General features: G+C 41.5%; 1 protein-coding gene across 2 annotated transcripts in view; it reads right to left on the bottom strand.

The window, feature by feature from the left end:
* Positions 1-2,212: 2,212 nt before the first annotated feature.
* prdm5 (PR domain containing 5) overlaps positions 2,213-24,117 on the bottom strand; it is a 143,628-nt gene continuing 121,723 nt past the window's right edge. Inside the window, exons 14-16 of one of the 2 annotated variants that reach the window (XM_072915061.1) lie at positions 23,013-23,098; positions 12,754-12,858; positions 2,213-4,083 (exon numbers count right to left, since the gene is read on the bottom strand). In XM_072915061.1, coding sequence (XP_072771162.1) covers positions 3,919-4,083; positions 12,754-12,858; positions 23,013-23,098 — 356 coding nt within the window. In that variant the 3' untranslated portion in view covers positions 2,213-3,918. The remainder of the gene's footprint in view (positions 4,084-12,753; positions 12,859-23,012; positions 23,099-24,117) is intronic. The other variant, XR_009817025.2, reaches the window with a different exon arrangement.

The following is a 24,117-nucleotide window of genomic DNA, read 5'->3' as shown; positions in this document are numbered from 1 at the left end:
GGAAGTAGTTACTGTACTACATACTGTGTTGTTGCAGGAAGTAGTTACTGTACTACATACTGTGTTGTTGCAGGAAGTAGTTACTGTACTACTTACTGTGTTGTTACAGGAAGTAGTTAATGTACTACTTACTGTGTTGTTGCAGGAAGTAGTTACTGTACTACTTACTGTGTTGTTACAGGAAGTAGTTACTGTACTACATACTGTGTTGTTGCAGGAAGTAGTTACTGTACTACATACTGTGTTGTTGCAGGAAGTAGTTACTGTACTACATGCTGTGTTGTTACAGGAAGTAGTTACTGTACTACATGCTGTGTTGTTACAGGAAGTAGTTACTGTACTACATGCTGTGTTGTTGCAGGAAGTAGTTACTGTACTACTTACTGTGTTGTTGCAGGAAGTAGTTACTGTACTACATACTGTGTTGTTACAGGAAGTAGTTACTGTACTACTTACTGTGTTGTTACAGGAAGTAGTTACTGTACTACTTACTGTGTTGTTACAGGAAGTAGTTACTGTACTACATACTGTGTTGTTGCAGGAAGTAGTTACTGTACTACTTACTGTGTTGTTGCAGGAAGTAGTTGCTGTACTACATACTGTGTTGTTGCAGGAAGTAGTTACTGTACTACATACTGTGTTGTTGCAGGAAGTAGTTACTGTACTACATACTGTGTTGTTGCAGGAAGCAGGATGTAGTGGCAGGAGGTAATAGAAGGAAGTAGAAACAGGAAGTAGTCAAAAGAAATAGTAGAAGGAATAAAAGCATTAAGTAGGAAGTAGTAGCAAGGAGTAGTAGAAGCAGGAAGTAGTAACAGAAATTAAAGGCAAGAAGAATAAGCAGGAAGTAGTAACAGGAAGTAAAGGCAGAAAGTAATAGTGGATATTAAAAGCAGGTAGTAGAAACCGGAAGTAGAAGGAAACAGGAGCAGGAAGTAGAGGCATGAAGTAAATACAGGACATATAAACAGGAAGTAGTAGCAAGGAGTAACAGAAGCATGAATTAGAGGCAGGACGTAGACACAGAAGTAGAAGTAGGAGGTAGTAGCAGGAAGTAGAGAGAGGAAGTAGTAGCAGGAAGTACACACATGTAGTAGTAGCAGGAAGTAGAGAGAGGAAGTAGTAGCAGGAAGTAGAGAGAGGAAGTAGTAGCAGGAAGTAAAAACATGAAGTAGTGGCAGGAAGTAGAGAGAGGAAGTAGTAGCAGGAAATAGAGAGAGGAAGTAGTAGCAGGAAGTAGAAACATGAAGTAGTAGCAGGAAGTAGAGAGAGGAAGTAGTAGTAGGAAGTAAAAACATGAAGTAGTAGCAGGAAGTAGAGAGAGGAAGTAGTAGCAGGAAATAGTGAGAGGAAGTAGTAGCAGGAAGTAGAAACATGAAGTAGTAGCAGGAAGTAGAGAGAGGAAGTAGTAGCAGGAAGTAGAGAGAGGAAGTAGTAGCAGCAAGTAGAGAGAGGAAGTAGAGAGAGGAAGTAGTAGCAGGACGTAGAGAGAGGAAGTAGTAGCAGGACGTAGAGAGGAAGTAGAAACATGTAGTAGTAGCAGGAAGTAGAGAGAGGAAGTAGTAGCAGGACGTAGAGAGGAAGTAGTAGCAGGAAGTAGAAACATGTAGTAGTAGTAGTAGCAGGAAGTAGAGAGAGGAAGTAGTAGCAGGAAGTAGAGAGAGGAAGTAATAGCAGGAAGTAGAAACATGTAGTAGTAGCAGGAAGTAGAGAGGAAGTAGTAGCAGGAAGTAGAGAGAGGAAGTAATAGCAGGAAGTAGAAACATGTAGTAGTAGCAGGAAGTAGAGAGGAAGTAGTAGCAGGAAGTAGAGAGAGGAAGTAGTAGCAGGAAGTAGAAACATGTAGTAGTAGTAGCAGGAAGTAGAGAGAGGAAGTAATAGCAGGAAGTAGAAACATGTAGTAGTAGTAGTAGCAGGAAGTAGAGAGGAAGTAGTAGCAGGAAGTAGAGAGAGGAAGTAGTAGCAGGACGTAGAGAGAGGAAGTAGTAGCAGGAAGTAGAAACATGTAGTAGTAGTAGCAGGAAGTAGAGAGAGGAAGTAATAGCAGGAAGTAGAAACATGTAGTAGTAGCAGGACGTAGAGAGAGGAAGTAGTAGCAGGAAGTAGAAACATGTAGTAGTAGTAGCAGGAAGTAGAGAGAGGAAGTAGTAGCAGCAAGTAGAGAGAGGAAGTAATAGCAGGAAGTAGAAACATGTAGTAGTAGCAGGAAGTAGAGAGGAAGTAGTAGCAGGAAGTAGAGAGAGGAAGTAGTAGCAGGACGTAGAGAGAGGAAGTAGTAGCAGGAAGTAGAAACATGAAGTAGTAGCAGGAAGTAGAGAGAGGAAGAAGTATCAGGACTTAGAGGAAGGAATTAGAATCAGGAAGTAGAAACAGGAAGTAGTAAATGATAAATGGGTTGTACTTGTATAGCGCTTTTCTACCTTCAAGGTACTCAAAGCGCTTTGACACTACTTCCACATTTACCCATTCACACACACATTCACACACTGATGGAGGGAGCTGCCATGCAAGGCGCTAACCAGCACCCATCAGGAGCAAGGGTGAAGTGTCTTGCTCAGGACACAACGGACATGACGAGGTTGGTACTAGGTGGGGATTGAACCAGGGACCCTCGGGTTGCGCACGGCCACTCTCCCACTGCGCCACGCCGTCCATGAAGTAGTAGCAGGAAGTAGAGAGAGGAAGTAGTAGCAGGAATTAGGGAGAGGGAGTAGTAGCAGGAAGTAGAAACATGAAGTAGTAGCAGGACTTAGAGGAAGCAATTAGAAGCAGGAAGTAGAGAGAGGAAGTGGTAGCAGGAAGTACAAACATAAAGTAGTAGCAGGAAGTAGAAACATGAAGTAGTAGCAGGAAGTAGAGAGAGGAAGTAGTAGCAGGAAGTAGAAACATGAAGTAGCAGCAGGAAGTAGAGAGAGGAAGTAGTAGCAGGAAGTACCAACATGTAGTAGTAGCAGGAAGTAGAGAGAGGAAGTAGTAGCAGGAAGTAGAGAGAGGAAGTAGTAGCGGGAAGTAGAGAGAGGAAGTAGTAGCAGGAAGTAGAGAGAGGAAGTAGTAACAGGATGTAGAAAGAGGAAGTAGTAGCAGGAAGTAGAGAGAGGACGTAGTAGCAGGAAGTAGTAGCAGGAAGTAGAAACATGAAGTAGTAGCAGGATGTAGAGAGAGGAAGTAGTAGCAGGAAGTAGTAGCGGGAAGTAGAGAGAGGAAGTAGTAGCAGGAAGTAGAGAGAGGAAGTAGTAACAGGATGTAGAAAGAGGAAGTAGTAGCAGGAAGTAGAGAGAGGAAGTAGTAGCAGGAAGTAGTAGCAGGAAGTAGAAACATGAAGTAGTAGCAGGATGTAGAGAGAGGAAGTAGTAGCGGGAAGTAGAGAGAGGAAGTAGTAGCGGGAAGTAGAGAGAGGAAGTAGTAGCAGGAAGTAGAGAGAGGAAGTAGTAACAGGATGTAGAAAGAGGAAGTAGTAGCAGGAAGTAGAGAGAGGAAGTAGCAGCAGGAAGTAGAAACATGAAGTAGTAGCAGGATGTAGAGAGAGGAAGTAGTAGCAGGAAGTAGAGAGAGGAAGTAGTAACAGGATGTAGAAAGAGGAAGTAGCAGCAGGAAGTAGAGAGAGGAAGTAGCAGCAGGAAGTAGAAACATGAAGTAGTAGCAGGATGTAGAGAGAGGAAGTAGTAGCAGGAAGTAGTAGCAGGACTTAGAGGAAGGAATTAGAATCAGGAAGTATAAACAGGAAGTAGTATGGTCATGGATATAACTGCTGGACATTTCCACAGTACTGCAAGTATAAAAGTACTAGTACTTTTAACTAACTAGTACTAGTACTAGTAGTAGGTCAGACAGGAAATGTAAGACTTGAGTGTGACGGACAGCAGCGAGATCACCAAAGACCTTCAGGATCCAGCAAAGTGTCCGGTTCTTGGAGGAGTCCTAGCCCTCGGTTTCTCCATGGACGTTCTCCATGTGCACTTTGAGGTAGTCGTTCCTGGTGAACTTCTTGTGGCACAGCTGGCACTCCGCCATTGGACGGTTGGGGTTGTGGGTCAACTTGTGTCGACTCAGCATCTTCTTCAGGCTGAAGGACAGGTCGCACACCTGGTGGAGGACCAAGACAACATGGCTTCCTCAAAACTTCTTCACACGTCACCACAATCATACAACAACTGCCTCGCGCTCTTTCACAAGCTCACCTCAGTTAGCTGCCAGAAGCTAACGTCAATTAGCTTCCAGAAGCTAACGTGAATTAGTTCCCGGAAGCTAACGTGAATTAGCTTCCAAAAGCTCACGTCAATTAGACTACAGAAGCTAACGTGAATTAGTTCCCGGAAGCTAACGTGAATTAGCTTCCAAAAGCTCACGTCAATTAGACTACAGAAGCTAACGTGAATTAGTTCCCGGAAGCTAACGTGAATTAGCTTCCAAAAGCTCACGTCAATTAGACTACAGAAGCTAACGTGAATTAGTTTCCGGAAGCTAAGGTGAATTAGCTTCCAAAAGCTCACGTCAATTAGCTTCCAAAAGCTCACATCAATTAGATTCCAGAAGCTAACGTGAATTTGCTCCCGAAAGCGAGCGTGTATTTAGTTCCAGGAAACTAACGTGAATTAGCTTACAAAAGCTCATGTCAATTAGTTCCCAGAAGCTAAAGTGATTTAGCTACCAGAAGCTAACGTGAACTAGCTTACAAAAGCTCACATCAATTAGCTTCCAGAAGCTAACGTGAAATAGTTCCAGGAAGCTAATATGAATTAGCTTCCAGAAGCTAATGTCAGTTAGCTTCCAGAAGCTCGCGTCAATTAGCCTACAGAAGCTAACTTGAATTAGTTTCCGGAAGCTAACGTGAATTAGCTTCCAAAAACTCACATCATTTAGCTTACATAAGCTAACGTGAATTAGTTCCCAGAAGCTAAGGTGAATTAGCTTTCAAAAGCTCACAACAATTAGATTCCAGAAGCTAACGTGAATTAGCTCCCGAAAGCGAGCGTGTATTTAGTTCCAGGAAACTAACGTGAATTAGCTTACAAAAGCTCACGTCAATTAGTTCCCAGAAGCTAACGTGAATTAGCTACCAGAAGCTTACGTGAATTAGCTTCCAAAAGCTCACGTCAATTAGCTTCCAACAGCTCACATCAATTAACTTCCAGAAGCTAACGTGAATTAGTTCCAGGAAGCTAATGTGAATTAGCTTCCAGAAGCTAATGTGAGTTAGCTTCCAGAAGCTCACGTCAATTAGCCTACAGAAGCTAACGTGAATTAGTTCCCGGAAACTAACGTGAATTAGTTTCCAAAAACTCACGTCAATCAGCTTACAGAAGCTAACGTGAATTAGTTCCCAGGAGCTAAGGTGAATTAGCTTCCAAAAGCTCACATCAATTAGATTCCAGGAGCTAACGTGAATTAGCTCCCAAAAGCGAGTGTGTATTTAGTTCCAGGAAACTAACGTGAATTAGCTTCTAAAAGCTCACGTCAATTAGTTCCCAGAAGCTAATGTGAATTAGCTACCAGAAGCTAACGTGAATTAGCTTCCAAAAGCTCACATCAATTAGCTTCCAGAAGTTAACGTGAATTAGTTCCAGGAAGCTAATGTGAATTAGCTTCCAGAAGCTCCCGTCAATTAGCCTACAGAAGCTAAGGTGAATTAGCTTCCAAAAGCTCACGTCAATTAGCTCCCAAAAGCTCACATCAATTAGATTCCAGAAGCTAACGTGAATTTGCTCCCAAAAGCGAGCGTGTATTTAGTTCCAGGAAACTAACGTGAATTAGCTTACAAAAGCTCACGTCCATTAGTTCCCAGAAGCTAACGTGAATTAGCTACCAGAAGCTAACGTGAATTAGCTTCCAAAATCTCACATCAATTAGCTTCCAGAAGCTAACGGGAATTAGTTCTAGGAATCTAATGTAAATTAGCTTCCAGAAGCTAATGTGAGTTAGCTTCCGGAAGCTCACGTCAATTAGCCTACAGAAGCTAACGTGAATTAGTTCCAGGAAACTAATGTGAATTAGCTTCCAAAAGTAAACCTAAACCTAGACTAAAAATTAAACATAAACCTAGTACTAAAAGTAAACCTAAACCTAGTACTAAAATAAAACAAATAAACCTAGGACTAAAATTCAACCTAAACCTAGAAGTAAAATAAAACAAATAAACCTAGGACTAAAAGTAAACCTAAACCTAGGACTAAAATAAAACAAATACACCTAGACTAAAATTAAACCTCAAATTAAAATAAAACAAATAAACCTAGGACTAAAATTCAACCTAAACCTTGAAGTAAAATAAAACAAATACACCTAGACTAAAATTAAACCTAAAATTTAAATAAAACAAATAAACCTAGAACTAAAATTAAATCTAAACCTAGAACTAAAAAAAAAAAAAATAAACCTTGGACTAAAAGTAAACTTAAACCTAGGACTAAAATTAAACAAAAAACTGGCACTAAAAGTAAACCTAAACCTAGAGGTAAAATAAAACAAATAAACCTAGGACTAAAATTAAACCTAAATCTAGACTAAAAAAAAATAACAAAAAACCTAGCACTATAAGTAAACCTGAACCTAGAAGTAAAAAAAAACAAATACACCCAGAACTAAAATTAAACCTAAACCTAAAACTAAAATAAACCAAATAAACCCAGAACTAAAATTAAACATTAACTTATAACTTAAAAAAAAAACAAATAAACCTAGAACTAAAATCAAATCTAAACCTAGTACCAAACTAATAATTCTAGAACTAAAATTCAACCTATACCTAGAACTAAAATTTAAAAAAGAAACCTAGAACTAACATTAAAAGTAAACCTAGAACTAAAATTAAACCTAAACCTACAACTCAAATAAAAAAATAAACCTAGAACTAAAATTAAACCTAAACCTAGGTCTAAAATAAAACAAATAAACCTAGACCTAAAATAAAACAAATAAACTTAGAATTAAAAGTAAAATTAAACCTAGACTTAAATACAACATATAAACCAAGACCTAAAAGTAAAACTAAACCTAGAACTTAAATAAAAATACACCTAGAACTAAGATAAAACAAATAAACCTAGTACTAAAACAAAAATAAACCTAGGACTAAAAGTAAAACTAGAGCTATAATTTACAACAAAAACTAAGCCTAGACTTAAAAGTCAAGCTAAGACTAGAAGTAAAACTAAGTCCTGACACACACAAACAACATGAAGTAGTTTTATAATGGCTGCTGTGTGATAAAGACACAACACATGAAATGATGTCACATATGAACACATGAACATGTGACATCATCCTTGCACGCATGCAAAGACTTTTACAAAAACATACTTTTGTAACAAAACTTGCAAAAATACATTTAAAAAAACGTGTTTACCAAAAATGATACTTTTAAAAATAAGTCATTATTGACAAATATATTTTTGTAAATGTGTTATATAAAAAAATACAAATGTACTATACAAGCATGTGCTTTTCAAAAACACTGTGTTTGTTTTTCTACACGTCTTACAATCCATCCATCCATCCATTTCCTACCGCTTGTCCCTTTATAGAAAACTATTCTTTAAAAAAAAATGTGTGTTGGTTTGAACATCTTAAGTTAAACCTGCTCCCTGCAAATCAGCACCACATCTGGACTCACTCCACACACACACACACACACACACACACACACACACACACACACACACACACACACACACACACACACACACACACACACACACACACACACACACACACACACACACACACACACACACACACAAGGCAGGTCTGAGACATTTGACGAGTGGTGAATAGTTGTAGTAGAAGAGTACTACAGTGGTGAATAGTTGTAGTAGAAGAGTACTACAGTGGTGAATAGTTGTAGTAGAAGAGTACTGCAGTGGTGAATAGTTGTAGTAGAAGAGTACTGCAGTGGTGAATAGTTGTAGTAGAAGAGTACTGCAGTGGTGAATAGTTGTAGTAGAAGAGTACTACAGTGGTGAATAGTTGTAGTAGAAGAGTACTGCAGTGGTGAATAGTTGTAGTAGAAGAGTACTGCAGTGGTGAATAGTTGTAGTAGAAGAGTACTACAGTGGTGAATAGTTGTAGTAGAAGAGTACTGCAGTGGTGAATAGTTGTAGTAGAAGAGTACTACAGTGATGAATAGTTGTAGTAGAAGAGTACTACAGTGGTGAATAGTTGTAGTAGAAGAGTACTACAGTGGTGAATAGTTGTAGTAGAAGAGTACTACAGTGGTGAATATTTGTACTAGAAGAGTACTGCAGTGGTGAATAGTTGTAGTAGAAGAGTACTGCAGTGGTGAATAGTTGTAGTAGAAGAGTACTGCAGTGGTGAATAGTTGTAGTCGAAGAGTACTGCAGTGGTGAATAGTTGTAGTAGAAGAGTACTACAGTGGTGAATAGTTGTAGTAGAAGAGTACTGCAGTGGTGAATAGTTGTAGTAGAAGAGTACTGCAGTGGTGAATAGTTGTAGTAGAAGAGTACTGCAGTGGTGAATAGTTGTAGTAGAAGAGTACTGCAGTGGTGAATAGTTGTAGTAGAAGAGTACTGCAGTGGTGAATAGTTGTAGTAGAAGAGTACTACAATGGTGAATAGTTGTAGTAGAAGAGTACTGCAGTGGTGAATAGTTGTAGTAGAAGAGTACTGCAGTGGTGAATAGTTGTAGTAGAAGAGTACTGCAGTGGTGAATAGTTGTAGTAGAAGAGTACTGCAGTGGTGAATAGTTGTAGTAGAAGAGTACTACAGTGGTGAATAGTTGTAGTAGAAGAGTACTGCAGTGGTGAATAGTTGTAGTAGAAGAGTACTGCAGTGGTGAATAGTTGTAGTAGAAGAGTACTACAATGGTGAATAGTTGTAGTAGAAGAGTACTGCAGTGGTGAATAGTTGTAGTAGAAGAGTACTACAGTGGTGAATAGTTGTAGTAGAAGAGTACTGCAGTGGTGAATAGTTGTAGTAGAAGAGTACTGCAGTGGTGAATAGTTGTAGTTGATGAGTACTACAGTGGTGAATAGTTGTAGTAGAAGAGTACTGCAGTGGTGAATAGTTGTAGTAGAAGAGTACTACAGTGGTGAATAGTTGTAGTAGAAGAGTACTGCAGTGGTGAATAGTTGTAGTAGAAGAGTACTGCAGTGGTGAATAGTTGTAGTAGAAGAGTACTGCAGTGGTGAATAGTTGTAGTAGAAGAGTACTACAGTGGTGAATAGTTGTAGTAGAAGAGTACTACAGTGGTGAATAGTTGTAGTAGAAGAGTACTGCAGTGGTGAATAGTTGTAGTAGAAGAGTACTACAGTGGTGAATAGTTGTAGTAGAAGAGTACTACAGTGGTGAATAGTTGTAGTAGAAGAGTACTGCAGTGGTGAATAGTTGTAGTAGAAGAGTACTGCAGTGGTGAATAGTTGTAGTAGAAGAGTACTACAATGGTGAATAGTTGTAGTAGAAGAGTACTGCAGTGGTGAATAGTTGTAGTAGAAGAGTACTACAGTGGTGAATAGTTGTAGTAGAAGAGTACTACAGTGGTGAATAGTTGTAGTAGAAGAGTACTGCAGTGGTGAATAGTTGTAGTCGAAGAGTACTGCAGTGGTGAATAGTTGTAGTAGAAGAGTACTACAGTGGTGAATAGTTGTAGTATTAGAGTACTACAGTGGTGAATAGTTGTAGTTGAGTACTACAGTGATGAATAGTTGTAGTTGATGAGTACTACAGTGATGAATAGTTGTAGTAGAAGAGTACTACGGTGGTGAATAGTTGTAGTAGAAGAGTACTGCAGTGGTGAATAGTTGTAGTAGAAGAGTACTACAATGGTGAATAGTTGTAGTAGAAGAGTACTGCAGTGGTGAATAGTTGTAGTAGAAGAGTACTACAGTGGTGAATAGTTGTAGTAGAAGAGTACTGCAGTGGTGAATAGTTGTAGTAGAAGAGTACTACAGTGGTGAATAGTTGTAGTAGAAGAGTACTGCAGTGGTGAATAGTTGTAGTAGAAGAGTACTGCAGTGGTGAATAGTTGTAGTAGAAGAGTACTACAGTGGTGAATAGTTGTAGTAGAAGAGTACTGCAGTGGTGAATAGTTGTAGTAGAAGAGTACTACAGTGGTGAATAGTTGTAGTAGAAGAGTACTGCAGTGGTGAATAGTTGTAGTAGAAGAGTACTGCAGTGGTGAATAGTTGTAGTTGATGAGTACTGCAGTGGTGAATAGTTGTAGTAGAAGAGTACTGCAGTGGTGAATAGTTGTAGTAGAAGAGTACTACAGTGGTGAATAGTTGTAGTAGAAGAGTACTGCAGTGGTGAATAGTTGTAGTAGAAGAGTACTGCAGTGGTGAATAGTTGTAGTTGATGAGTACTGCAGTGGTGAATAGTTGTAGTAGAAGAGTACTGCAGTGGTGAATAGTTGTAGTAGAAGAGTACTACAGTGGTGAATAGTTGTAGTAGAAGAGTACTACAGTGGTGAATAGTTGTAGTAGAAGAGTACTGCAGTGGTGAATAGTTGTAGTAGAAGAGTACTGCAGTGGTGAATAGTTGTAGTAGAAGAGTACTACAGTGGTGAATAGTTGTAGTAGAAGAGTACTACAGCGGTGAATAGTTGTAGTAGAAGAGTACTGCAGTGGTGAATAGTTGTAGTAGAAGAGTACTGCAGTGGTGAATAGTTGTAGTCGAAGAGTACTGCAGTGGTGAATAGTTGTAGTAGAAGAGTACTACAGTGGTGAATAGTTGTAGTATTAGAGTACTACAGTGGTGAATAGTTGTAGTAGAAGAGTACTACAGTGGTGAATAGTTGTAGTAGAAGAGTACTGCAGTGGTGAATAGTTGTAGTAGAAGAGTACTGCAGTGGTGAATAGTTGTAGTTGATGAGTACTGCAGTGGTGAATAGTTGTAATAGAAGAGTACTGCAGTGGTGAATAGTTGTAGTAGAAGAGTACTACAGTGGTGAATAGTTGTAGTAGAAGAGTACTACAGTGGTGAATAGTTGTAGTAGAAGAGTACTGCAGTGGTGAATAGTTGTAGTAGAAGAGTACTGCAGTGGTGAATAGTTGTAGTTGATGAGTACTGCAGTGGTGAATAGTTGTAGTAGAAGAGTACTGCAGTGGTGAATAGTTGTAGTAGAAGAGTACTACAGTGGTGAATAGTTGTAGTAGAAGAGTACTACAGTGGTGAATAGTTGTAGTAGAAGAGTACTACAGTGGTGAATAGTTGTAGTAGAAGAGTACTGCAGTGGTGAATAGTTGTAGTAGAAGAGTACTACAGTGATGAATAGTTGTAGTAGAAGAGTACTGCAGTGGTGAATAGTTGTAGTAGAAGAGTACTACAGTGGTGAATAGTTGTAGTAGAAGAGTACTGCAGTGGTGAATAGTTGTAGTCGAAGAGTACTGCAGTGGTGAATAGTTGTAGTAGAAGAGTACTACAGTGGTGAATAGTTGTAGTATTAGAGTACTACAGTGGTGAATAGTTGTAGTTGATGAGTACTACAGTGGTGAATAGTTGTAGTAGAAGAGTACTGCAGTGGTGAATAGTTGTAGTAGAAGAGTACTGCAGTGGTGAATAGTTGTAGTTGATGAGTACTGCAGTGGTGAATAGTTGTAGTAGAAGAGTACTGCAGTGGTGAATAGTTGTAGTAGAAGAGTACTACAGTGATGAATAGTTGTAGTAGAAGAGTACTACAGTGGTGAATAGTTGTAGTAGAAGAGTACTACAGTGGTGAATAGTTGTAGTAGAAGAGTACTGCAGTGGTGAATAGTTGTAGTCGAAGAGTACTGCAGTGGTGAATAGTTGTAGTAGAAGAGTACTACAGTGGTGAATAGTTGTAGTAGAAGAGTACTGCAGTGGTGAATAGTTGTAGTAGAAGAGTACTGCAGTGGTGAATAGTTGTAGTAGAAGAGTACTACAATGGTGAATAGTTGTAGTAGAAGAGTACTGCAGTGGTGAATAGTTGTAGTAGAAGAGTACTACAGTGGTGAATAGTTGTAGTAGAAGAGTACTGCAGTGGTGAATAGTTGTAGTAGAAGAGTACTGCAGTGGTGAATAGCTGTAGTTGATGAGTACTACAGTGGTGAATAGTTGTAGTAGAAGAGTACTGCAGTGGTGAATAGTTGTAGTAGAAGAGTACTACAGTGGTGAATAGTTGTAGTAGAAGAGTACTGCAGTGGTGAATAGTTGTAGTAGAAGAGTACTGCAGTGGTGAATAGTTGTAGTAGAAGAGTACTGCAGTGGTGAATAGTTGTAGTAGAAGAGTACTACAGTGGTGAATAGTTGTAGTAGAAGAGTACTACAGTGGTGAATAGTTGTAGTAGAAGAGTACTGCAGTGGTGAATAGTTGTAGTAGAAGAGTACTGCAGTGGTGAATAGTTGTAGTTGATGAGTACTGCAGTGGTGAATAGTTGTAGTAGAAGAGTACTGCAGTGGTGAATAGTTGTAGTAGAAGAGTACTACAGTGATGAATAGTTGTAGTAGAAGAGTACTACAGTGGTGAATAGTTGTAGTAGAAGAGTACTACAGTGGTGAATAGTTGTAGTAGAAGAGTACTGCAGTGGTGAATAGTTGTAGTCGAAGAGTACTGCAGTGGTGAATAGTTGTAGTAGAAGAGTACTACAGTGGTGAATAGTTGTAGTATTAGAGTACTACAGTGGTGAATAGTTGTAGTTGAGTACTACAGTGATGAATAGTTGTAGTTGATGAGTACTACAGTGATGAATAGTTGTAGTAGAAGAGTACTACGGTGGTGAATAGTTGTAGTAGAAGAGTACTACGGTGGTGAATAGTTGTAGTACTGCAGTATTTGTGTACTCACATCACACTGGAAAGGTTTCTCTCCTGTGTGAGTCCTCATGTGTTCATCCAGTCCTCTTTTCTGACTGAAGGCCTTGTTACACTCACTGCACTTGTAGGGTTTCTCCTGCAACACACACACACACACACACACACACACACACACACACACACACACACACACACACACACACACACACACACACACACACACACACACACACACACACACACACACACACACACACACACACACACACACACACACGCAGTGTTTATGTAGACTAAAAAGATTGTCATGACCTTGTAACAATTTGAGGACATCACATGTTTGCTTTTGAAGGAACATAATATACTCTATTAGCCACAACACAACCAGGCTTATATTTAATATGCCACAAATTAATCCCGCATAACAAACACCTCCATATAACCCGCCAATACAACTCAAACACCCGCACAACACACGCAATCCCACAGCCCAAAGTACCGTTCACCTCCCCAAAGTTCATACAGCACATATATTTCCCCAAAGTCCCCAAAAGTTACGTACGTGACATGCACATAGCGGCACGCACGTATGGGCAAGCCATCAAATGTTTGGAAGCCGCAGCTGCATGAGTACTCACGGTACCAAGTCTGCGCATCCAACTCAAAGTCCTCCTGGTAAGAGTCTCTGTTGTCCCAGTTCTCCACAGGCCAATGGTAAAGCTTGACTGTCATCTTCCGAGAATGTAAACAATGGATTTGTGTTGCTGCAGCCGGCCGCAATAGACCGCTTCCCACCTACAGCTTTCTTCTTTGCTGTCTCCATTGTTCATTGAACAAATTGCAAAAGATTCACCAACACAGATGTCCAGAATACTGTGGGATTTTGCGATGAAAACAGACGACTTAATAGCTGGCCACCATGCTGTCCCAAAATGTCCTCCACAATCCGTGACGTCACGCGCTGGCGTCATCATACCGAGACGTTTTCATCAGGATATTTCGCGCGAGATTTAAAATTGCACTTTAATAAGCTAACCCGGCCGTAGTTGCAATGTTAAGATTTCATCATTGATATATAAACTATCAGACTGTGTGGTCGGTAGTAGTGGCTTTCAGTAGGCCTTTAAAATGATAAATAAACCTCTGACCCGCTCCCAACTGGATGATCACACACTGCTATGCAGCCACCACTTTAACAAGAAGCAGGCTTTGCTGCACGTCTTAAAACTCATCACTGTGGCTCCTCCTACTATCAATGTTGCCTCTCCTATCAATGTGGCTCCGCCTACTATCAATGTAGCTCCTCCTACTGTCAATATAATCCTTTCTACTATCAATGTTACCCCTCCTACTATCACTGTGGCTCCTCCTACTATCAATGTGGCTACGCCTACTATCAATGTGGCCCCTTCTCCTATCAATGTGGCCCCTTTTACTATCAATGTGGCTCCTCCTACTATCAATGTGGCTCCGCCTACTATAAATGTGGCTCCTCCTACAGTCAATATAACCCTTACTACTATCAATGTGGCTCCTCCTACTATCAATGTGGCTCCTCCTACAGTCAATGTGGCTCCTCATACTATCAATGTGGCTCCTCCTACAGTCAATGTGGCTCCTCATACTATCAATGTAACCCCTCCTACTATCAATGTGGCTCCTCCTACTGTCAATGTGGCTCCTCCTACTATCAATGTGGCTCCTCCTACAGTCAATGTGGCTCCTCATACTATCAATGTAACCCCTTCTACTATCAATGTGACTCCTACTACTATTAATGTGGCTCTTCCTACTATCAGTGTGACTCCTCCCACTATCAATGTAACCCCTTCTACTATCAATGTGGCTCCTTCTACTGTCAATGTGACTCCTTCTACTATCAATGTGGCTCCTCCTACTGTCAATGTGACTCCTCCTACTACCAATGTGGCTCTTCCTACTATAATGTGGCTCCTCCTATTATCAATGTGGCTCCTCCTACTATCAATGTGGCTCCTCCTACTATAACTGTGGCTCCTCCTACTATCAATGCAACCCCTTCTACTATCAATGTGGCTCCTCCTACTATCAGTGTGACTCCTCCCACTATCAATGTAACCACTTCTACTATCAATGTGGCTCCTCCTACTGTCAATGTGGCTCCTCCTACTATCAATTTGGCTCCTCATACTATCAATTTGGCTCCTCATACTATCAATGTGGCTCCTCATACTATCAATGTGGCTCTTCCTACTATCAATGTGGTTCCTCCTACTATCAATGTGGCTCCTCCCACTATCAATGTGGCTCCGCCTACTATCAATGTGGCTCCTCCTACTGTCAATATGGCTCTCCTACTATTAATGTGGCTCCTCCTACTATCAATGTGGCTCCTCATACTATCAATGTGGCTCCTCATACTATCAATGTGGCTCCGCCTACTATCAATGTGGCTCCTCCTACTGTCAATATGGCTCCTCCTACTATTAATGTGGCTCCTCCTACTATCAATGTGGCTCCTCATACTATCAATGTGGCTCTTCCTACTATCAATGTGGTTCCTCCTACTATCAATGTGGTTCCTCCTACTATCAAAGTGGCTCCTCCTACTATCAATGTGGCTCTGCCTATTATCAATGTGGCTCCTCCTACTGTCAATGTGGCTCTTCCTACTATCAATGTGGCTCCTCCTACTATTAATGTGACTCCTCCTACTATTAATGTGGCTCCTCCTACTATTAATGTGGCTCCTCTTACTATCAATGTGACTCCTCCTACTATCAATGTGGCTACGCCTACTATCAATGTGGCTCCTCCTACTGTCAATATAACCCTTCCTACTATCAATGTGGCTCCTCCTACTGTCAATATAACCCTTCCTACTATCAATGTGGCTCCTCCTACTGTCAATGTGGCCCCTCCTACTGTCAATATAACCCTTCCTACTATCAATGTGGCTCCTCCTAATGTCAATATAACCCTTCCTACTATCAATGTGGCTCCTCCTACTGTCAATATAACCCTTCCTACTATCAATGTGGCTCCTCCTACTGTCAATGTGGCCCCTCCTACACCTCTGGTCCTGTCATTCAAAGATAATCCCGTGACGGCTGGGAAAAAGGCGAGAAGATAACAAAACAACATTGTTACTTTTTGCAGTGATAACACAGGCTTACAGCTCTGTTGCCATGGTGACCGGCTCAATGCAGGAAGTAAGGGGGCCTGGGAAAAGTGCTATCATGTGGGCGGGGCACCAAGTCACACAGGATACAAAAGTTTTGTGTGTGTGTGTGTGTTTGTCTGCTTGTGTGTGTGTGTGTGTGTGTGTGTGTGTGTGTGTGTGTGTGTGTGTGTGTGTGTGTGTGTGTGTGTGTGTGTGTGTAGGAAACAGAGGAAGTAATTCTGCTCTCAATGATGATTTACCCAGGAAGGAATTTCTTTCCATAAAGGAGGAAAAAAGAGAAGCAAAAGGTCAAAGGTCAAAGGTCAGGAAACACATGGCCGTGCTTTTAGAGCACGCGGCTTACCCACAATGCACTTCTTCTGCGCTGACCCTGCTAACATCCAACATCTGTACCCGCTGACCCTCAGTCCTCAGCAGCTGTTCAGCCTTTCACCTTTGACCCCAACCCTTCCCAACAGGACCGGACGACACTAGTCTGTTTGCCAAAATAAAAGCCCACTTCCTGCTTACAGTGCGGCCAACGCTCGTCTGTTTACCAAAATACAAGCCCATTTCCTACTGCGTCACAAACAGGAAGTGTTCATGCTTACAGAGCGGCCAACGCTTGTCTGTTTACCAAAATAAAAGCCCATTTCTTGATGAGTCACAAACAGGAAGTGTTAATGCATACAGAGCGGCCAACGCTCGTCTGTTTACCAAAATAACAGCCCACTTCCTGCTGCATCACAAACAGAAAGTGTTCATGCTTACAGAGCGGCCAATGCTCATCTGTTTACCAAAATGAAAACCCACTTCCTACTGCATCAAAAACAGGAAGTGTTCGGCAAACGCTCGTCTGTTTACCAAAATAAAAACCCACTTCCTGCTGCTTCAAAAACAGGAAGTGTTCAAGCTCACAGAGCGGCCAACACTCGTCTGTTTACCAAAATAAAAGCCCACTTCCTGCTGTGTCACAAACAGGAATGTTCATGCTTACAGAGCGGCCAACGCTTGTTTGTTTACCAAAATAAAAGCCAACTTCCTACTGCGACACAAACAGGAAGTGTTCATGCTTACAGAGCGGCCACTGCTTGTCTGTTTACCAAAATAAAAGCCCACTTCCTACTGCGTCACAAACAGGAAGTGTTCATGCATACAGAGCGACCAACGCTCGTCTGTTTACCAAAATAAAAGCCCACTTCCTGCTGCATCACAAACAGGAAGTGTTAATGCTTACAGAGCGGCCAATGCTCGTCTGTTTACCAAAATAAAAGCCCACTTCCTACTGCATCAAAAACAGGAAGTGTTCGGCAAACGCTCGTCTGTTTACCAAAATAAAAACCCACTTCCTGCTGCTTCAAAAACAGGAAGTGTTCAAGCTCACAGAGCGGCCAACACTCGTCTGTTTACCAAAATAAAAGCCCACTTCCTGCTGTGTCACAAACAGGAATGTTCATGCTTACAGAGCGGCCAACGCTTGTTTGTTTACCAAAATAAAAGCCAACTTCCTACTGCGACACAAACAGGAAGTGTTCATGCTTACAGAGCGGCCACTGCTTGTCTGTTTACCAAAATAAAAGCCCACTTCCTACTGCGTCACAAACAGGAAGTGTTCATGCATACAGAGCGACCAACGCTCGTCTGTTTACCAAAATAAAAGCCCACTTCCTGCTGCATCACAAACAGGAAGTGTTAATGCTTACAGAGCGGCCAATGCTCGTCTGTTTACCAAAATAAAAGCCCACTTCCTACTGCATCAAAAACAGGAAGTGTTCGGCAAACGCTCGTCTGTTTACCAAAACAAAAGCTAACTTCCTACTGCTTAAAAAACAGGAAGTGTTCAAGCTTACAGAGCGGCCACTGCTTGTCTGTTTACCAAAATAAAAGCCCACTTCCTGCTGCGTCACAAACAGGAATGTTCATGCTTACAGAGCGGCCAACGCTCGTTTGTTTACCAAAATAAAAGCCAACTTCCTACTGCGACACAAACAGGAAGTGTTCATGCTTACAGAGCGGCCAACACTCGTCAGTTTGCCAAAATAAAAGCCCACTTCCTGCTGCGTCACAAACAGGAAGTGTTCATGCTTACAGAGCGGACAACACTCATCTTTTTACTAAAATAAAAGACCACTTCCTGCTGCGTCACAAACAGGAAGTGTTCATGCTCACAGAGCAGCCAACGCTCGTCTGTTTACCAAAATAAAAGCCCACTTCCTGCTGCGTTACAAACAGGAAGTGTTCATGCTTACAGAGCGGAAAACGCTCGTCTGTTTACCAAAACAAAAGCCCACTTCCTACTACATCAAAAACAGGAAGTGTTCATGCTTACAGAGCGGCCAACGCTCGTCTGTTTGCCAAAATAAAAGCCCACTTCCTGCTGCGTCACAAACAGGAAGTGTTCATGCTTACAGAGCGGACAACACTCATCTATTTACTAAAATAAAAGCCCACTTCCTGCTGCGTCACAAACAGGAAGTGTTCATGCATACAGAGCGGCCAACGCTTGTCTGTTCACCAAAATAAAAGCCCACTTCCTTCTGCATCACAAACAGGAAGTGCTAATGCTTACAGAGCGGCCAATGCTCGCCTGTTTACCAAAATAAAAGCCCACTTCATACTGCATCAAAAACAGGAAGTGTTCGGCAAACGCTCGTCTGTTTACCAAAACAAAAGCTAACTTCCTACTGCTTCAAAAACAGGAAGTGTTCAAGCTTACAGAGTGGCCAACACTCGTCTGTTTACCAAAATAAAAGCCCACTTCCTGCTGTGTCACAAACAGAAATGTTCATGCTTACAGAGCGGCCAACGCTCGTTTGTTTACCAAAATAAAAGCCCACTTCCTGCTGTGTCACAAACAGGAATGTTCATGCTTACAGAGCGGCCAACGCTCGTTTGTTTACCAAAATAAAAGCCAACTTCTTACTGCGACACAAACAGGAAGTGTTCATGCTTACAGAGCGGCCACTGCTTGTCTATTACCAAAATAAAAGCCCACTTCTTACTGTGTCAAAAACAGGAAGTGTTAATGCTTACAGAGCGGACAACACTCATCTATTTACTAAAATAAAAGCCCACTTCCTGCTGCGTCACAAACAGGAAGTGTTCATGCATACAGAGCGGCCAACGCTCGTCTGTTTACCAAAATAAAAACCCACTTCCTGCTGCATCGCAAACAGGAAGTCTTAATGCTTACAGAGCGACCAATGCTCGTCTGTTTACCAAAATAAAAGCCCACTTCCTACTGCATCAAAAACAGGAAGTGTTCGGCAAACGCTCGTCTGTTTACCAAAACAAAAGCTAACTTCCTACTGCTTCAAAAACAGGAAGTGTTCAAGCTTACAGCGCGGCCAACACTCGTCTGTTTACCAAATTAAAAGCCCACTTTCTGCTGTGTCACAAACAGGAATGTTCATGCTTACAGAGCGGCCAACGCTCGTTTGTTTACCAAAATAAAAGCCAACTTCTTACTGCGACACAAACAGGAAGTGTTCATGCTTACAGAGCGGCCACTGCTTGTCTATTACCAAAATAAAAGCCCACTTCTTACTGTGTCAAAAATAGGAAGTGTTAATTTTTACAGAGCGGACAACACTCATCTATTTACTAAAATAAAAGCCCACTTCCTGCTGCGTCACAAACAGGAAGTGTTCATGCATACAGAGCGGCCAACGCTTGTCTGTTCACCAAAATAAAAGCCCACTTCCTGCTGCATCACAAACAGGAAGTGCTAATGCTTACAGAGCGGCCAATGCTCGCCTGTTTACCAAAATAAAAGCCCACTTCATACTGCATCAAAAACAGGAAGTGTTCGGCAAACGCTCGTCTGTTTACCAAAACAAAAGCTAACTTCCTACTGCTTCAAAAACAGGAAGTGTTCAAGCTTACAGAGTGGCCAACACTCGTCTGTTTACCAAAATAAAAGCCCACTTCCTGCTGTGTCACAAACAGAAATGTTCATGCTTACAGAGCGGCCAACGCTCGTTTGTTTACCAAAATAAAAGCCCACTTCCTGCTGTATCACAAACAGAAATGTTCATGCTTACAGAGCGGCCAACGCTCGTTTGTTTACCAAAATAAAAGCCAACTTCCTACTGCGACACAAACAGGAAGTGTTCATGCTTACAGAGCGGCCACTGCTTGTCTGTTTACCAAAATAAAAGCCCACTTCCTACTGTGTCAAAAACAGGAAGTGTTAATGCTTACAGAGCGGACAACACTCATCTATTTACTAAAATAAAAGCCCACTTCCTGCTGCGTCACAAACAGGAAGTGTTCATGCATACAGAGCGGCCAACGCTCGTCTGTTTACCAAAATAAAAACCCACTTCCTGCTGCATCACAAACAGGAAGTCTTAATGCTTACAGAGCGACCAATGCTCGTCTGTTTACCAAAATAAAAGCCCACTTCCTACTGCATCAAAAACAGGAAGTGTTCGGCAAACGCTCGTCTGTTTACCAAAACAAAAGCTAACTTCCTACTGCTTCAAAAACAGGAAGTGTTCAAGCTTACAGCGCGGCCAACACTCGTCTGTTTACCAAATTAAAAGCCCACTTTCTGCTGTGTCACAAACAGGAATGTTCATGCTTACAGAGCGGCCAACGCTCGTTTGTTTACCAAAATAAAAGCCAACTTCTTACTGCGACACAAACAGGAAGTGTTCATGCTTACAGAGCGGCCACTGCTTGTCTATTACCAAAATAAAAGCCCACTTCTTACTGTGTCAAAAATAGGAAGTGTTAATGCTTACAGAGCGGACAACACTCATCTATTTACTAAAATAAAAGCCCACTTCCTGCTGCGTCACAAACAGGAAGTGTTCATGCATACAGAGCGGCCAACGCTTGTCTGTTTACCAAAATAAAAACCCACTTCCTGCTGCATCGCAAACAGGAAGTGTTAATGCTTACAGAGCGGCCAATGCTCGACTGTTTACCAAAATAAAAGCCCACTTCCTACTGCATCAAAAACAGGAAGTGTTCGGCAAACGCTCGTCTGTTTACCAAAACAAAAGCTAACTTCCTACTGCTTCAAAAACAGGAAGTGTTCAAGCTTACAGCGCGGCCAACACTCGTCTGTTTACCAAATTAAAAGCCCACTTTCTGCTGTGTCACAAACAGGAATGTTCATGCTTACAGAGCGGCCAACGCTCGTTTGTTTACCAAAATAAAAGCCAACTTCTTACTGCGACACAAACAGGAAGTGTTCATGCTTACAGAGCGGCCACTGCTTGTCTATTACCAAAATAAAAGCCCACTTCTTACTGTGTCAAAAATAGGAAGTGTTAATGCTTACAGAGCGGACAACACTCATCTATTTACTAAAATAAAAGCCCACTTCCTGCTGCGTCACAAACAGGAAGTGTTCATGCATACAGAGCGGCCAACGCTTGTCTGTTTACCAAAATAAAAACCCACTTCCTGCTGCATCGCAAACAGGAAGTGTTAATGCTTACAGAGCGGCCAATGCTCGACTGTTTACCAAAATAAAAGCCCACTTCCTACTGCATCAAAAACAGGAAGTGTTCGGCAAACGCTCGTCTGTTTACCAAAACAAAAGCTAACTTCCTACTGCTTCAAAAACAGGAAGTGTTCAAGCTTACAGCGCGGCCAACACTCGTCTGTTTACCAAATTAAAAGCCCACTTTCTGCTGTGTCACAAACAGGAATGGTCATGCTTACAGAGCGGCCAACGCTCGTTTGTTTACCAAAATAAAAGCCAACTTCTTACTGCGACACAAACAGGAAGTGTTCATGCTTACAGAGCGGCCACTGCTTGTCTATTACCAAAATAAAAGCCCACTTCTTACTGTGTCAAAAATAGGAAGTGTTAATGCTTACAGAGCGGACAACACTCATCTATTTACTAAAATAAAAGCCCACTTCCTGCTGCGTCACAAACAGGAAGTGTTCATGCATACAGAGCGGCCAACGCTTGTCTGTTTACCAAAATAAAAACCCACTTCCTGCTGCATCGCAAACAGGAAGTGTTAATGCTTACAGAGCGGCCAATGCTCGACTGTTTACCAAAATCAAAGCCCACTTCCTACTGCATCAAAAACAGGAAGTGTTCGGCAAACGCTCGTCTGTTTACCAAAACAAAAGCTAACTTCCTACTGCTTCAAAAACAGGAAGTGTTCAAGCTTACAGCGCGGCCAACACTCGTCTGTTTACCAAATTAAAAGCCCACTTTCTGCTGTGTCACAAACAGGAATGTTCATGCTTACAGAGCGGCCAACGCTCGTTTGTTTACCAAAATAAAAGCCAACTTCTTACTGCGACACAAACAGGAAGTGTTCATGCTTACAGAGCGGCCACTGCTTGTCTATTACCAAAATAAAAGCCCACTTCTTACTGTGTCAAAAATAGGAAGTGTTAATGCTTACAGAGCGGACAACACTCATCTATTTAGTAAAATAAAAGCCCACTTCCTGCTGCGTCACAAACAGGAAGTGTTCATGCATACAGAGCGGCCAACGCTTGTCTGTTTACCAAAATAAAAACCCACTTCCTGCTGCATCGCAAACAGGAAGTGTTAATGCTTACAGAGCGGCCAATGCTCGACTGTTTACCAAAATAAAAGCCCACTTCCTACTGCATCAAAAACAGGAAGTGTTCGGCAAACGCTCGTCTGTTTACCAAAACAAAAGCTAACTTCCTACTGCTTCAAAAACAGGAAGTGTTCAAGCTTACAGAGCGGCCAATGCTCATCTATTTACCAAAATAAAAGCCCACTTCCTACTGCTTCAAAAACAGGAAGTGTTCATGCTTACAGAGCGGCCAACTCTCGTCTGTTTAACAAACTAAAAGCCCACTTCCTGCTGCGTCACAAACAGGAAGTGTTCATGCTTACAGAGCGGACAACACTCATCTATATACTAAAATAAAAGCCCACTTCCTGCTGCGTCACAAACAGGAAGTGTTCATGCATACAGAGCGGCCAACGCTCGCCTGTTTACCAAAATAAAAGCCCAGAGGAAAAACCCACGACAAAGAGGAAGTGTTCATGCTTACAGGGTGCTATGCTACAATATCCATCAATCAATGCATATAGTCCTTAATCAGGTGTGTCACATACATGATAGTTGACAGTAATGCAATATGATGTTATTAATACAGTAAACATGATCAAATAATAAAGTCCAACATACTCGTGTGTGCGTGCGGATGTGCATCTTTAGTCCATCGTTCTTGCTGAAGGCTTTGTCGCAGTACGGACACTGATAGGGTCGCTCTCCTGCAATACAACACAAGTATTACACAAATACTGCAACACTACACAATAAGGACACTGATAGGGTCGCTCTCCTGCAACACAACACAAGTATTACACAAATACTGCAATACTACACAATAAGGACACTGATAGGGTCGCTCTCCTGCAACACAACACAAGTATTACACAAATACTGCAATACTACACAATAAGGACACTGATAGGGTCGCTCTCCTGCAATACAACACAAGTATTACACAAATACTGCAATACTACACAATAAGGACACTGATAGGGTCGCTCTCCTGCAACACAACACAAGTATTACACAAATACTACAACACTACACAATAAGGACACTGATAGGGTCGCTCTCCTGCAACACAACACAAGTATTACACAAATACTGCAATACTACACAATAAGGACACTGATAGGGTCGCTCTCCTGCAACACAACACAAGTATTACACAAATACTGCAACACAACACAAGGATTACCCAAATACTGCAATACTACACAGTAAGGACACTGATAGGGTCGCTCTCCTGCAACACAACACAAGTATTACACAAATACTGCAACACAACACAAGGATTACACAAATACTGCAATACTACACAGTAAGGACACTGATAGGGTCACTCTCCTTCAACACAACACAAGTATCACACAAATACTGCAACACAACACAAGGATTACACAAATACTGCAATACTACACAGTAATGACACTGATAGGGATGCTCTCCTGCAACACAACCCAAGTACTACACAAATACTGCAATACTACACAATAAGGACACTGATAGGGTCACTCTCCTTCAACACAACACAAGTATTACACAAATACTGCAATACTACACAATAAGGACACTGATAGGGTCACTCTACTTCAACACAACACAAGTATTACACAAATGCTGCAATACTACGCAGTAATGACACTGATAGGGAGGCTCTCCTGCAACACAAGTATTACACAAATACTGCAATACTACACAATAAGGACACTGATAGGGTCGCTCTCCTGCAACACAA

The sequence above is a fragment of the Nerophis lumbriciformis genome, linkage group LG18 (genome assembly GCF_033978685.3).
Source record: "Nerophis lumbriciformis linkage group LG18, RoL_Nlum_v2.1, whole genome shotgun sequence".
Classification (NCBI taxonomy): Eukaryota; Metazoa; Chordata; class Actinopteri; order Syngnathiformes; family Syngnathidae; genus Nerophis; species Nerophis lumbriciformis.
The sequence above is the reverse complement of the archived record's forward strand: the minus strand, read 5'-3'. Positions and strand labels throughout refer to the sequence as shown.